Source organism: Apaloderma vittatum, unplaced genomic scaffold, assembly GCF_000703405.1.
Source record: "Apaloderma vittatum isolate BGI_N311 unplaced genomic scaffold, ASM70340v1 scaffold10183, whole genome shotgun sequence".
NCBI classification, from domain to species: Eukaryota; Metazoa; Chordata; class Aves; order Trogoniformes; family Trogonidae; genus Apaloderma; species Apaloderma vittatum.
Genome location: NW_009707499.1, coordinates 74349 through 90249, shown reverse-complemented (window position 1 = coordinate 90249; position 15901 = coordinate 74349). Strand labels below are relative to the sequence as shown.

General features: G+C 38.2%; 1 protein-coding gene across 1 annotated transcript in view; it reads left to right on the top strand.

Moving 5' to 3' along the window:
• Positions 1–185: 185 nt before the first annotated feature.
• Positions 186–15901, top strand: part of NEB (nebulin) — a gene marked incomplete at its 5' end in the record, with an annotated part of 58836 nt that continues 43120 nt past the window's right edge. The window contains 28 exons of the mRNA XM_009866223.1: positions 186–497; positions 971–1174; positions 1339–1443; positions 1590–1697; positions 1874–2185; positions 3197–3400; positions 3626–3730; positions 4252–4356; positions 4449–4760; positions 5052–5156; positions 5386–5484; positions 6096–6197; positions 6388–6495; positions 7259–7570; positions 7695–7799; positions 7882–7986; positions 8545–8649; positions 9588–9695; positions 9785–9898; positions 10636–10833; positions 11304–11408; positions 11966–12070; positions 12162–12266; positions 12732–12839; positions 13502–13615; positions 14068–14265; positions 14884–14988; positions 15685–15789. Of these exons, the coding sequence (XP_009864525.1) occupies positions 186–497; positions 971–1174; positions 1339–1443; positions 1590–1697; positions 1874–2185; positions 3197–3400; positions 3626–3730; positions 4252–4356; positions 4449–4760; positions 5052–5156; positions 5386–5484; positions 6096–6197; positions 6388–6495; positions 7259–7570; positions 7695–7799; positions 7882–7986; positions 8545–8649; positions 9588–9695; positions 9785–9898; positions 10636–10833; positions 11304–11408; positions 11966–12070; positions 12162–12266; positions 12732–12839; positions 13502–13615; positions 14068–14265; positions 14884–14988; positions 15685–15789 (4173 nt within the window). The remainder of the gene's footprint in view (positions 498–970; positions 1175–1338; positions 1444–1589; positions 1698–1873; positions 2186–3196; positions 3401–3625; positions 3731–4251; positions 4357–4448; positions 4761–5051; positions 5157–5385; positions 5485–6095; positions 6198–6387; positions 6496–7258; positions 7571–7694; positions 7800–7881; positions 7987–8544; positions 8650–9587; positions 9696–9784; positions 9899–10635; positions 10834–11303; positions 11409–11965; positions 12071–12161; positions 12267–12731; positions 12840–13501; positions 13616–14067; positions 14266–14883; positions 14989–15684; positions 15790–15901) is intronic.

Below are 15901 nucleotides of genomic sequence, written 5' to 3'. Positions count from 1 at the left end.
TATTATAATAAACTACAATGAAATTAAACAATAGCTATAGAGCAAGAATGTATTAGGCATTTCTATACCCTGTTACATATTTTGTAACAGAAAAATATGTATTTGTGATCGGTAGCAATATGGAACTATGGAAATTTCATCCCAGATTCCCTCTTTCTTTTAATACTTCTTTATGTGCATATTAGTACAAGTACAAAGAGACGCATGAGAAGGAGAAAGGCCATTACATTGGGTGCCGGAGTGTCCAGGACGATCCCAAAATGGTGTTGGCCGCGCGGGCCATGGCGCTGCAGAACGACCGCATTTACAAGAAAGCGTACAACGATTCCAAGTCCCAGGTGCACATCCCGGTGGATGCGATGTCGCTGCAGGCGGCCAAGGAGTGCCAGACGCTAGTGAGCGACGTTGACTACCGCCAGTACCTCCACCAGTGGACCTGTCTGCCTGACCAGAACGACGTGATCCATGCAAGGAAGGCCTACGATCTACAGAGTGACGTGAGTAAGAGTGACAGTAGAAAAGCTTTATGGCAGTGTGTGGGGCTCTGTTTGTTAGATACTAGGCAAAAATCCTTTCAAAGGCATGTTCGTGGGCCTGTGGTCAGTCCTGCTGTGTTTATTTTTAGTTCATCTGGCTGATCATTTCCAAATCAGTTATGTGTTCAGCTTGGGGACCCAAAATATTCCAAGCAGTTCACATGGAAGGGAAACGTATGTTTCCGATGTTTTTTTTTTGGTCTACCACAGAATGTTTGCTTTCAGATTACTTTACTGGTCTGCACGTGGCAAGTATCTTTAAAAGACCAGTAATTTCCTTGTAGTGCAAAACAGGAAGAGACCTGGTATACCACAGGGTTATTGACCGCTTCTTGAGTAGATCTACAAGAAAGAATTTGGGGAAATCCTTGTCCAAAACCTCTCTGCACGTAGAGTTGTCTCTGCAATGTCAGTAACTATTGGTTTGTTTGTAGAATGTGTACAAGGCAGACCTGGAATGGTTGCGAGGCATTGGCTGGCTAACAGAAGGTTCTGTGGATGTGGTCAAAGCAAAGAAAGCCCAGGAACTCCTGAATGAGAGGTTGTACCGCACGCAGCCGGACAAGATAAAATTCACCAGCATTACTGATGCGCCAGATGTTGTCCAGGCTAAGATCAATGCTTTGCAGCTCAGTGATGTAAGCTTACCTTTCGCTTTTTATTTATGTGGTGTCGTTTCTTGTCTTTGTGGCAGAGAGTAGATTTTCTACTGTGGGAATGCCTGGAAAAGTTTGCAAATCAGAATTACCAAATAATTCCTCTTGGTGGGTATTTTCATTCATTATGCTTCCTTTCTCCTTAGCGTCTCTATCGTGAAGCCTGGGATAAAGATAAGACGCAGATTTCCATTCCATCCGATACTCCGGTGATGCTGCAGTCCAAAGTCAACGCTCTCAACATCAGCAATGTAAGAGAATAAAATCGCCATGTGTGTGAACCATTATTAAATTAAGAGTATGATAATTGCTCCTCCAGAGTAAGTTTTAAAGAAAGGGCATCGGTATCAAAGAGTCTTGACCATGTGTAACAAAGGTGATTATTTATTCTTTGCAGAAACATTATCAGAAGGCCTGGGATGAAGCCAAGGCAAAAAGCTATGACCTTAGAGCTGACGCCATTCCCATAAAACACGCCAAGGCTTCCAGAGACATCGCTAGTGAGGTACAGACTTCTCCTCGTGTGGTTCCTGTGTCCGTCTCTTCCTGTGTCCAGCTCAGCAGACCTGAGCCAAGTGCAGCTCAAAGGGTTGACAGCTTACCAAGCTGAAAGCCTTTTGTTCCTGAGTCGCCTTCAGGTAAGCAACGTGTGGCCACTTACGTTATTTCTGCATTTCTTAGTACAAGTACAAAGAGACGCACGAGAAGGAGAAAGGCCATTACATTGGGTGCCGGAGTGTCCAGGACGATCCCAAAATGGTGTTGGCCGCACGTGCCATGGCACTGCAGAACGACCGCATTTACAAGAAAGCGTACAACGATTCCAAGTCCCAGGTGCACATCCCAGTGGACGCGATGTCGCTGCAGGCAGCCAAGGAGTGCCAGACGCTAGTGAGCGACGTTGACTACCGCCAGTACCTCCACCAGTGGACCTGTCTGCCTGACCAGAACGACGTGATCCACGCGAGGAAGGCCTACGATCTACAGAGTGACGTGAGTATTGTAGAGATGTGGTTGTTGCCGTCATTGCTATTTAATGTGTTGCAGCCTTATTTTGATGGTTTGATAGTACACAGTCACAAGGAATTTATTTTTTTACTCCATTTTTCATTTTTTCATGTTACTGCTATTATTTGCTCTTTTTTGTCCTTGGAAAAGTATTGGCATTTCCTCTAAGTTTTACAAAAACTTTAGGTGGTATCTGATGTGTTACATAGGATTTTGGAGCACTGTGATTTGGAGAGGATGAGGAATTTGTTTCTCTTACTTTGATGGGACTTAGGAAATAACATCTGTTTGTTACTGTGGAATTGGGTGGCTCGTTTTTCTCCTCTGTGTCTAAGTTGACTTGGAAATTTATTTAATTGCAAGAAAACTATGCAAGAGAGCAGTAGGATGTATGTTTTAGAGGCTGATTTCAAAGCAGGAGGAGTCAGTGCAACTGATTTTTTGACTTAGCTTTGCTGCGGCTCAGTCAACATCAGCCACTCTCTCTGTTTCAATTTTGAGTTTTAGAGGTGAGATTCATGTTTCTTGCCAAAGCGTTTTCTCAATTAAAATTTTTTAAAGTTCTCTGACACCACTTCAGGAGTTATGCCGATTAGCTCAAGTCCCCATTATTTCTATAACCTTTTTATCAAATTTCCTTGTGGACAGCTAGTTTGCGGTTTTTTTTGTTTTGACTTGGAAATTTTTGAAAGAACTAGAAGACTTCAGTATTTTGCAGGGAACAGGAAGACTCTTTTAGGATCTTTATACTCATCATCATTAGCAGCCATTCTGTTCAGTTGTTTTGTCTCTAACTTCACAAGGTTTAGAATGTAGTTTAAGCAATTAACTACTTAAAACCTGGTTCTCAGATTGTATTTTACTTATGACACTGAATATCTCCTGTATTTAAAAAGGTTTAATCTAGCTCTAGCTGATCTGGCATCTTCTAAAATGTACACTGCTTTGCAATATTTTAAACTCAATGTTTTCTTTTTCTGACCGTGTCTGATGTAGGCTGTCTATAAATCAGACCTGGAGTGGCTCCGTGGGATCGGCTGGTTGCCTAACGACTCTCCAGGTGTTAAGAGAGTGAAGTTTGCCCAGGATCTCCTGAGCGATAACGTGTACCGTACACCTATTGAAAGTGTGAAATACACCAGCATCGTTGATTCTCCAGACATCGTCCTAGCTAAAGCGAACGCCGAGCAACTCAGCATTGTACGTAGCAGTGTTCTTAAAGTTGTTTTCAGGTTAAAAACAGTTAAAGAGAAATCTCACTGCTAAAACAGAAAACTGATCCAGTTGTATTTTAAGTCAAATTTAATGTTTGACCAGACTTTTTGTTTTTTAGAGATGATAATTCAGGAGAGATTTATGGGATTTTATGTTATTGACAAGTGAAAATCTGTGTTTGCAATATCATAAAATGAACTATTTCAACAGCCAAAATACAAAGAAGCCTGGGAAAAGGACAAGACTATGATCCACATTATGCCAGACACACCTGAAATCACCCTAGCCAAGGCTAATGCTGCTAATTATAGCCAGGTATGCTTATCATTCTATTTTCTACATTTCCATAAAATAGTATGTGTATCCTCTGTCTTGTAACATTCTAAGATGTTACTTAAAAAGTTGAAGATTAAGTCACACGAATCACATTGAAGTCTGTCTTTACACAGGGCTTGCAACATTCCCTGCCCTCTACTGAGAATTCTTATTTAGGCATTTTAAAATAAATGCTTACAAACAGCTGTTTAAAAATTATTAACATCATGCACCTTTGAGATAATATTTTGTTGAAATTGAAAGAGCCCAAGGCATAGAAATATGTTCTAAACTTTTACAAACTCCCTTCTGTGCAGTATAGGTTGCAAACCTGGTGTGGCAGGTACTGTATGTGTTTGAAAGGCAGTAAGATTTGTAGCAATATTTATGGTTAGGAGCAGGAGTAACACACAAACAGTTCTCACGGTATTTCAGCAAACAAATGGCAATAAATCATGAATTTCTTTAGTGACAAGTGCCAGAGTATTTAGCATGTGCGTGACATTTTGCTGTCTTTTCAGAAACTGTATAAAGAAGCTTGGGATGAGTTGAAGATGAGTTATGATTTGAGAGCAGATGCAATCCCAATCAAGGCAGCCAAAGCTTCTAGAGAAATTGCCAGTGATGTAAGTGCCAAAAAAGGCATCTAGCTCTTTGCGTGCTGTAAGAGCTATTTTATGCTAACTGGTAGTAACGGTGATCTCTGCTCTTTACCCAGTATAAATACAAACTGGAGCATGAGAAGCAGAAAGGACATTATGTTGGAGTTCCAAATGCAAAAGCAGATACGAAAATCGACTTTGCCCTCGGCATAGGCAAAGTTCAGAGCGAACTAGAATACAAGAAACACTTTGCCAAATGGAAGACACAGTGCCACCTGCCAGTCGACATGCTGTCTATCGTATCAGCCAAACTCGGTCAGTCTTTGGTCAGCGATGTCGATTACCGTCATTACCTGCACCAGTGGATCTGTCTTCCAGATCAGAATGATGTCATACATGCCAAGAAAGCCTACGATCTTCAGAGTGATGTAAGTTAACACAAAGACTTGGCTTAATTTATTACTATGTTGACACTTATTAGCCTGCTTTGGCTCTAAGTAGTGAGTATTCTGCTGAATCCACTGAGTTGGCTTTGCTGTTTATCAGAGAGCAAAGTATACGCCGCTAATACGTATTGCCAAGTTTGAAGTGTGACAAATTCGGATATAGTGCTTGTGTTGGAATTACTGTTCTCCTTTTAACCAGTAAAAGTAAGTGCCGTTGCTTATGAATCTTGCCGGACTGTATAGCTAACAGCATGGCCCGTTTTGTTTTCCCAGGCTGTTTACAAATCTGATCTAGAATGGCTACGGGGAATTGGGTGGTTGCCAAATGATTCTGTTGGAATCAACCACGTCAAATACGCTGGAGATCTCTTGAATGAGGTAACTAAGTGTTTTCTATTACTGGAATTTTCTTAAGGGTATTTTTATTTTGAAATATTTTTAATGGTTAAATGCATCAAATTTTTTTTCTAAATGAAAAATACAATTTGAGTGTTTTTGCAGCATTCATTGTGTATGAAGAGTCTTGTCTTGTCTGTGTTCCAGAATTGCTGTATTAGCTGCAAAATATTTCAGTATAATCTGACTGTTCATCTTTTCTCTTATATAGAGAAAGTACCGTACAAAAGCTGATACACTTCCATTTACTCCAGTGGCGGACAGAGTTGATTATATCACAGCAAAGAACAGTAGTGAAATTCTTAGTGACGTAAGTTTGTTGGCATGTTTTGAAGCTGTTGACTTGGTCTATATAGTTACATGGTAGGATTTTATCTTTGAAAAGATATTTATTTAGTCTTTTTTAAAAACACGCAAAAGAATTCTCAGTTTGCCTCTGGGAAACCTGTGAATGTATGACATAAAGATGGACAGGACTTCCCTAGCTCATCCCCATCACTTATGAGGGAAGAAGCTCCTCAAGCAGAATAATGTCATTCTTATACATGTGAAAAACCAGTGCTGGTTCTGCAACCAGTCCTTTCTTTCAGTCTTGATCATTAACAACACAAACATAAATAGCTATTTGCACACTGGCAACTGTAATGTTCAATCTTTTTCAGTTACAGCAATACGGTTTTACATTTTTTAGTTAACTACTGTGTACTCAACATTTTCTCTGAGAAATTTTGTTATTTCCTGTCCTGTTTAATTTCTTTTTAAAAAATACTCATTTGGATGTATATTTAATGTGTGGTGTTTAATAATCTTGCAAATTCAGGTTTTATACATAATTTCATGCATGAAGTTTGTGCTTTGGTATTACGTTTTCCCAATTTGGGTGGTGGTGCTACAAGGCAGTCATTTCTTTCTGTGTTATAGATAAAATACCACAAAGCGTGGAACGATGTCAAGTCAAATTATACTCTAACAGATACACCTCAGCTAGATATGGCCCGAGAGGCAGCCAGAATTCTTAATCAGGTATGTGATCTCTCCCTGACAGTTTCTACTCACATTAATAACTCTTTGGAGAAATTTAGAAAACTTGCCTTATGAAGAACCTCATAAAGGAAGGATTTATTATCCTTACACCTTAATGCAGGTTACTTATATATGGTAATAATTATCATTATAGTAGCATTGAATTTCTCCTCACTTTTATTTTCCACAGAATTTATACAAGGAAAGTTGGGAGAAAGAAAAAGCCACTGGGTACCTCCTACCTCCTGACACTGTGCAGATCTGTCATGCCAAACGCTCAAGCGATGTCCAAAGCGAGGTAATAATTCTTCGCATTAGGAATGCAAGTGCTTGGAAGCCTGGAAATGCCTTGCAAATTCAACCACAGACAGAGAAAACTTTCCACTGGGGTAACATCCAGTAGATTTTCGTGGCCCATGAGCCCACTTTCCTCCAAACGATTCAGCCCTCTATGTTACTGTGTGTTTTACAGATATCAGTGCTGAAAGGTCACGTCCTTTCCTTTCAAACTTAAATAAGGTGAACTTACATGTTTTATAAATATTAAACAATTGAAGTGATATCATGATTATGATATATAGCTCTGATTTCACTTTCTGGCAAATTATGGAGGCTTCCTACTTTGAAAAACTGTAAGATGGTATGCACATTGCATTTTAAACTTTTGCATAATGAATGTTGAAATCATTCCATCACTCTTAGTTGGAATATCCCTTTTATCGAAACAGTGTGATGTAGATAACTTAAATAAGCATCCACTCTTCAGTCTCAAATGATTTGTTGCAAAAATGCGTTACAAAACTGAGACTAAATACACCTATTTTCTAACAAGCTTTTCCTTTTGCATTGAAAATACCATTTACTGAAAAATTATAGCCTATTCTAGAAATTTATATATGTTGAACTAGAAGGACTATAAAAAGTGGCATTACTATTTGTGTCTTATTTTTATCTAGTCATGTACTGAAAACCTAAGACTGCAGTTAACAACTCCTTGTCTCACAAGTTCAAAACAGAGCACCAGTGTCGATTTTATCTGTATTTCTCCCTTCTTCCATCAGCTTAAATACAAAGCTGACTACGTCAAACAAAGAGGCCACTACGTTGGCGTTGCCAGCATGAGAGATGATCCGAAACTCGTGTGGTATGAGCACGCAGGCGAGATCCAGAATGACAGGTTGTACAAATCGGACTATCACAAAACAAAGTCCAAAGTTCACATCCCTCCGGATATGGTGTCAGTCATGGCAGCAAAGGAGGGTCAGGCCTTGGTCAGTGATGTCGACTACCGCCAATACCTGCGTGAATGGACGTGCCATCCCGACCAGAATGACTGTATTCAGGCCAGGAAGGCCTATGATCTGCAAAGTGATGTAAGTGACATTACATAAATAGTACGTAATTTATGCTTAGTTTGATCTAAGTGTATTGTCCGTGTTAAGTAAATGTCATCCTGAATTAAATAATTTCCTTTCTTTATTGTCTTTTCCCACTTAGAATATTTATAAATCTGATTTGGAATGGCTTCGTGGCTGTGGCTGGATTCCTCTGGATTCAGTGGAACACAAGAAAGTTAAGAATGCACAAGAACTGGTGAATAAGGTAAAAGAAAATATTTTAGCAGCTATGCAATTGGCACCTCTTGCTCATGCAGCGTTTAAGAAAGTATTTCATCTCTTTGCAGAGAGCATATACGAAGGAAGCCCTTGATAACTTTTCCAATTATACCAGTGTGGTCGACACTCCCGACATTGTTTTGGCCAAGATTAACTCTGTCAATCAGAGTGATGTACGTACTTTTTAAAAATTGTTTTTTTACTGGAAGTAGTGGATGACTTCATCACATTTCCTAAACTCTACCGTGTTTAACCTTATGTGCGTGGGTGTGTGTATGCATGCTTCACTAATAATAGACTTTTACTGGGGTAAATACAATTAGTAAGAACCAATATAAATGAGTAATAAAATATTGCCATCCAAAATAATTTTGCGTTTTTCTGCCGAAGAACGTAGTGTGTCATTTCCTTGGAGTTCACATAGATTTAAAATTGAGTCTTGTTCTTGGTGAGCAGCAGTCAGTTGTATAGTGCCAGCGGAGATGCTGATGTTGCTCCTAACCTTTATTTGCTGATCGGTAGGTTTAATTTCCCTGGAACGCTTTCTGCACTTTGGGGTGTGACGTGCCGATGACATTTGCCTGCATATTACAGTGGTGGGAATGTACAACGTGACGTTACTGAAGATATGATAACACCAGAGAATGTAAATCTCTGCTTCTAATGGATGGGCCAGTCGGGACAATTTCTCTCTCCTTTTGAATTAACATCGAGTTTGTTTTCTTTTGTAGCTAAAATACAAAGAAACATTTAACCTTGAGAAAGGCCAGTATATCGGGTCTGATGATACTCCTGCGCTCAACCACGCTAGAGACATGTCCTTACTCTACAGTGATGTAAGATTCGATAAAACCCTAAGCTTTAATTTGTTTTGAAAGCAACGGAATGTGGAGAGGACTTCAGAAGTCTGCCCTATTTCTTTTTCTGTCATTAGTCTGTTAGGTGACACTGGGCAAGTTACTTCACCTCTTTTTTTCTTCAGTTTTTCCTAGTTTGGATCATTTGGATAAGGATAATTTCTTTCCTTACTGAACTGATCTTAAAGCACCACTGTGTGGTGTTTTGAAGTAGTAAGAGCAGTAGTAATAATAGTAGCAGTAGAGTTTGTGTGACAAAAATAATTTGTAATTCCAGCCAACCATATCTTCCTAGACTACTAAAGAATTTACATCTTTTTGAGAGGAAAATTGTAGATGTTTTACATTATTAAGCAGTTAGTTTTGAGTAGTCTCCCTAATTTTAATGGGAAGTCTCTATTTTTTGAAAATCTAAGTGGCTACTCATATGAGTAGGTGCTTCATAATTTAGCCTGAAGGTAAATATGTTTAATATTTAACAAAATATGACATATTAGAGAACTGCTACTGACACAGTTAATGCTCTTATAATAAGTAATACTACTACTTGGAGATTTTGAACATGTATGTCCAGAATTATCAGTGCCAGTTCTATACTGCACTCTTAAACAAGAGTTCATATCTCTATTTTGTATATTTTTATTACTCTTCTGGATGAGAAATGTTGAATTCCATATACTGTAAAGAAAGCAGAGATCGACTCAAATTTGTGCTCAGGCTCAGTTTCTGAATTGGAACATTTATTCTGTTTGCCTTGCACTGAGTAACTGTTCAGAATGAACATGCTGAGGACAGTTCATGGACTAAGGAACTGAAGTAATCATATTCCATGAGCGTATAAATGGCAGAGTCAGGTTCTTTGGAAAGCATAATGGATTTTTTTAAAATCAAAACCTGTTTGTGTTTCATTTGTCTAGAAACTTTACAAAAATGCTTGGGAAATCAGCAAACCCCTTGGGTATTCTTTGGATGAGAAATATGTTCCACTTGTTGGAGCGAAGCATGCGAACTACATCAACAGCGAGGTCAGCATAAATTTTTCATTCATTCTCTTTTTTATCCCCCTATATGTTGTTAGAATGAACTTTAAAATTTTCACGTGAATATTTTGCAGCTCAAATATAAGGAAATATATGAGAAGCTGAAAGGCCATTACCTGGCTGGGAAGGACATTAGTGATTTCCCCAGTGTCGTTCATTCGCTGGCATTCCAGAAAATGAGGAGCGCGGTAAGGAGAGAATTCATCTTGCTGTAGAATTTCCATTTTATTTATTTTTGCACGACATATTTGAGCATAAATAATCCAATGCTTAATAATGTCAGTAAAAGTGTTTGCAATATGTTTATGTTTCCTCAATGGTTATTTTGTACATGGATTGAAAAATCGAAATTATTTAGGAGATTAAGAAGGGATTTGTCTGACTATTAGACATATTAGAGTAGGGGAAAAAACCATTTTTTCTATTTCACCTCAAGAATCTGATCAGTAAGAAATGCTACATGACTTGGGATACTTCCGTTTTACAAAAAAAGTGTTAATTTTGAAATGAAATAGGAATTTAAGAACCAGAAAAGTAGACGTGCATTTGGTGTTCTGTTATCATCACCTCTCCACATATAGCATTCGGTGCAGGGAATAAATTTGGTGTAATCCCACATATTCTGTCTTTATTTGGAGAGGAAGATTTAACTAGATTAAAACCATGTGTATCATATAACCCTCTTTAATTTTCTCACTAGCTATTAAATCTGCACATGAAGAAGGTCATTCTTGTCCTTCTAGAACCTCATCAGAATAAATGGTGAAGTTAAGATTTCATCCAGTTGAAACCCATGAGAGCTCAGCCACTAAGCCTGGAAAGCATGCCTCAGATTGTGCTATAACCTGTAGCCTATTAGAGTCAAAATAATGCAGAAAACCACTATTTTTTACTTCTTGGCTTTCTCCCTTTCTTTCTTTTTTAGTTGGCATACAGAAAGAATTATGAAGACACCAAAACACGTGTCCATATTCCAAGTGACATGATGAATCATGTCCTAGCCAAGAAGTGCCAGTATATCCTCAGTGATCTTGAATACAAAACTTACTTCCATCAGTGGAGTTGTTCACCTGAAGAAAATGATGTTATTCTAGCTAGAAGAGCCCAGGAAATTTTGAGTGATGTATGTGTTTCATTTGTTTGTTTGACATTTTAGAAGCTTTTCATGGAATTTTTCCTGAGGTATTTAAATATAAAATACTTTCAAATATCTTCCATAGTATAATATGAAATTAATAATCATGGTCTTAGATTGCTTAGTAGCACAGTATCTCAACTTGACCAGCCAACCTTCTGAATAAAATCTGGAGATGTGTTAACTGCCTGCTCTGTCACTAGGCTGTAGTAGTTGGTTTAGTTTCCCTTGCAAATCCTGTGGAGAAAAATCATGTGGTCAAAGTGTGAGATGGGCTAGTCTTCTCTATGCTCATTTCAGCTTCCAAATAGCTTGGGATTGGCCCAGATCAGTTACACCCTTTTGCATTCAGTTTGCGCAAGTGGAAGATTCTGAATGTAGAAAAGAAACAAACATGACTTTCTTCAGACAGAGGGGAAATTGCTTCCTAACTTGTTAGTCTGTTTTCTTCCATGTAGGTGGTGTATAAGGATGACTTAAACTGGCTGAAGGGACTTGGATGTTATGTCTGGGATACTCCACAAATCCTGCAGGCTAAAAAATCGTATGACCTCCAGAGCCAAGTAAGCACGTTTTCCTCAAATAAGTCATTAGAAATGTTTTTTTCTTCTATTTTTCATTCATTGGGACTGGTACCTGTCCTAGTTCAGAGCAGCAGGAAGTAGTTTCTACTACCTCAGAAATATTGTGTTAAAGCTATTATAATAATACACTCTTTCAGTTTCATCTGTAGAGACATGATCACTTATGTTATTAAAGGAGCAGAAAACTTAAGGGAATAGGAGGTCAGCAAGGTTATGTTTTTTAACAGTGGGAGGATAACAGCTGCTGTATGCCACCCTGTGCACAGGGTACCTCAGTGAGACATTTATGTTGGGAAAACAGTGTCTCGTGCCTTGCTGGTTATACTCTTAGCCTACTAGATGCTTTACGGTGATGTGAAATATTCATTATTCCTTAACTCATGCTGGCCAAATGTTAAATATTTCTCTTCTGTGGCCTGTCACTTTTAAGACTGGTCTGAACTGGGCTGTAATCCCGTGCTTCAGTTGCCCAGAACTGATTTTAAAGGAAGATGGCAGGGACATTAATTTGTTTTTGTTTTGTTTTCTTTCCTTAGATAAAATACACAGCTGCAGGAAAAGAGAATTTTCAGAACTTTGGTGTTGTTACTGACACACCTGTCTATGTGACAGCAGTGCAGAGCGCTATCAACGCTAGTGATGTGAGTCTCCCCTCTTTTTCTACTCAAGCTTTTCCCCGTGCTCCTTCTGAGAATTGGAAGAAGTTAACTAAGTCTGTCTGTCACCTTACAGGTGAAATACAAGGAAGATTACCACAAAACTAAGGACAAATACACAACTGTGACTGAAACAGTGGATTCGGAAAGAGTTCAAAATTTGAAACATCTGTTTAGCGATGTGAGTGTTTCTACACTTCTTTTTTTCCTCTTAATGTGTGATTTTTGGTTTAATTTATTTGTTCACTCTGAAGATAAATGTCCAAATGTGAAGCTTATCAAGTCAGGCAAAATTCCTCTGCATTGCTTGATTATGGGCAAGGTGCTGAATTTGAGCCAGAGTGCGTATTTTCCAACTACAGTTCCACTCTTGTCAAAATAGATGCATTAATAAATGGAGTCCCTGAAGAAAATTGCACCTGGACAAAGTTAAGACCTTGTATGAGAATAGACATGAAGAGTTGAAAAGCACTTTTTTCACTGTTTATCTGCACTGCCAAGATTAAACTAGCATACAGCCTCTTGATAATAAGTAATATTTACAGTGCATAAATAAAAACCGAAGGGTTTGTGATTTATGTCAGTCGTTGGTTATTACCCAGGAGACCAATTTTTCCAGTCACAGAGACTTTCTATTTCCCCACAGAATCGCTACAAGGAAGCCTGGCAAAAAGTGAAAGCAACTAGCTACATGCTGCCCTCTGATGCTGTACCCCTGGCACGTGCCAAAGAATTGAAGCATAATGCTAGTACCGTAAGTGAATAAAAAAACTTCTTTTTTCTTCAATCAGATCATCAATTCTAGCAATGACATCCTTGTGCCTTGCTTATACTATAGGTATAAAAAAGATTCTTCTAGATTAGCTTCGTTTTTTGTTTAGATATTATATGTATTTCTGCATTACCTCTGTGATAATCATTTGGACAGCAGATGGTCCTTTGCTGCTTATTTTCATCAATAAAAACATCACATTTTGTAGTAGTAGCAACTATTTCTAAAGATGTGTGTTTAGGTGTTTTTTTTAGTCTAAATTGTGTGAACATTCAGATCAGAAAAAACCCAAATATCTTCTATACTTTACCAAGTATAGAAGAACATCCTCTCATGCTTTACTGAACTGAAGCTTATACGATATCACTCTCTTCGTGGATATCTTTACATGAAAGAGCTGGAACAATAAATAACTAGCTTATTCTACTTCTATTTATTTTTGAAGTCTTCTAGACAGCTGTTGTTATTTTTGCAACACAATAGTTATGATATGCTTTCTTTGCCATTTAAAATAAAACTTTAGAAGCTTTCTCTCCTTGTTGGACTCATCTTAATATTTTGCTTACTGATTAATTTTGTTCCAAAAATACAATTGATGACTCATTGGAGTCAGTTATTTGTTACTTTTCTTTGCTTCTGCTTAGGTAAAATACCGAGAAGAATACGACAAGTTTAAAGCACTGTACACGCTACCCAGAGGCGTTGAGGATGACCCCAATACCGCAAGGTGCCTTCGAGTTGGGAAACTTAATATTGATGTAAGCGCTCTTTTCTGATACGTGTTTTCTTGATGCAACCATACTTATCTCTGAAGAGGCTACTCGAAGTATCCACATGCCGTTGTTCAGATACTACATTTCCACATGCATTTGGCAATGCTCAGCAAGGGCTAAATTCTACAAATGTCTTTTCAAGCTTGTGACTTGGCCGTCAAACTGCCTGTGTAATATGTTTCTGCGTGAAATGGAGCACGACACAGTCTACTTCCTTTTAAGACAATGAAAAGCTGCCAGATCACATTTTTTCATTCTTATTCAGATTCTGTGAATTAGTTTTAGAGGAGACAAGATGTAAATTTTAGTCATAGTCAAAATGATTGCTCTGCCAATACCATTCCATGGAAATATCAATCATTTTGTTTCAAAATTATCAACAGTTAGTGCTTCAAACTATTTGTCAGCGTTGCTAATGCACCGCTCTAACTCTGCAGCGCCTGTACAAGGAAGTCTATGAAAAGAATAAAGCCAAAGTCCACATTATTCCAGACATGGTAGACATCGTTACTGCTAAGGATGCACAGAACAAAGTCAGCGAAATTGATTACCGCACCCGTCTCCATGAATGGATCTGTCTACCAGACCTTCAAGTCAACACTCATGTTCGAAAAGTAACCGATCAACTCAGTGATGTAAGTTCATGACTTGCTTTTTAAAATGATTCTTGCACTTAGAGGAAATGACTTAGCAAAAACTCCGTCAGAGCTCTCTGAAGTTGCCGCTTGAATCCATTGTGTTATGCGCTCCTAAACAGCATCTGTATCATGGTTTTGTAACCCTTGTCAATAAGTGCCTAGTTGAGGTGTGGCTTAGTGTGCGTAATTTGTTGACGTAATGTGTTATCAGTATAGATAATAACATCACAGTTCTAGTAGTTCAGCCATCCCTGTCTATAAATTGTCCTTTATTGGTTGCATAAGGCATGGAAACCTGGGAAATCTGAGAAAATGCTGGCACTATGAAGCTCTTGCATGCTCGCCTTGCAGAGGTTAGCCCCATAGTAGGCCAGCCAACTGTCAGTAAATCATTGCTCACCAGGATATGCAAAGAATATTTTTAAAAGTCATTGAATTTTTTTTTTTAATTGGCAAAAGCAGACTGTTCTGATTTCCTCAAGAAAAAAAAAAAGGTAAAAATACTGGTAACCTTACTTGGCATCATTTAACAGCTCTATTTCAGACTGACTGAGCAATAAGAGATTAGGCCCTGGCAGAAATCTCTCAATCTGCTTCTTTGCTCTGATACCTTAGGTGATATACAAGGATGATCTTAACTGGCTGAAAGGCATTGGCTGCTTTGTTTGGGACACTCCAGAAATTCTCCACGCCAAACATGCCTATGATCTTCGCAGTGATGTAAGTGGATATACCGGTTCTGCATCTTAGCTTTTTTTCCACTCCACAGTATTAAAAAGATGGTGTAGCTTTCTTCTGCTCCATACGCAATCTGGAAAATGTTACATATCTCTCCCTGGTGAATTATTCACATATGGTTATTTAAACTTCGCTGCTGTAGAAGAAGTAGATATTTTCAGGTAACAACCCGCTCAGGAAAGCACGAAGCATATGTTTTAATACATGTTTTCTCAGAAAAGCACTTGAAGACAGTAGTTTTTCATTCAGAACCCCAGAAGTAACTTTACTTTACTTTACTTTACTTTTAAAAAGTGTTTTGATGTTATGATTTCTTTTGCTTCTCTCAAGATCTTCTTACGCATCCTTTGTTTAGGATTAAGCCATTGAAATAGGAGAATAACCATTGTGGTTTTTGAGAGTGTTTGTCCCTTCATAAATTCTACATCAGGAGTAGGCTACTCTGTGAATGAGTACTGACACTTCCTAACATTCCTTGATAAAACATATCATCTAGTTTTCATCTAGTGAGGTCCCATGTTCATTTATTCTGCTATGATTTCAATACACTTTCTGTTTAAATGCTAGGTCACTGTAGAATAGCTAAGTGATAAAACAAATAGTAAATAGAATAAGGCAATAAATTCAATTAGCAATGACTAGCCTCACTAATTAGAGCTCTTAAATTTCTCTCTGCAGATTAAGTACAAATCTAAGGCAGAAAAAATGAAGAGTGACTACACTGTGGTCACGGACACTCCTGTCTATGTCCAGAATGTTCTTAGTGGCTTGAATTTAAGTGAAGTAAGTGTTTGTGTCACCTTTCACCCCCTGTATTGCATGTGCCATTACCTCATGAGCTCTAGAAATGTGAATTTTAATGTTTTTTAATTATTTAATTTTAATCATGTAATCA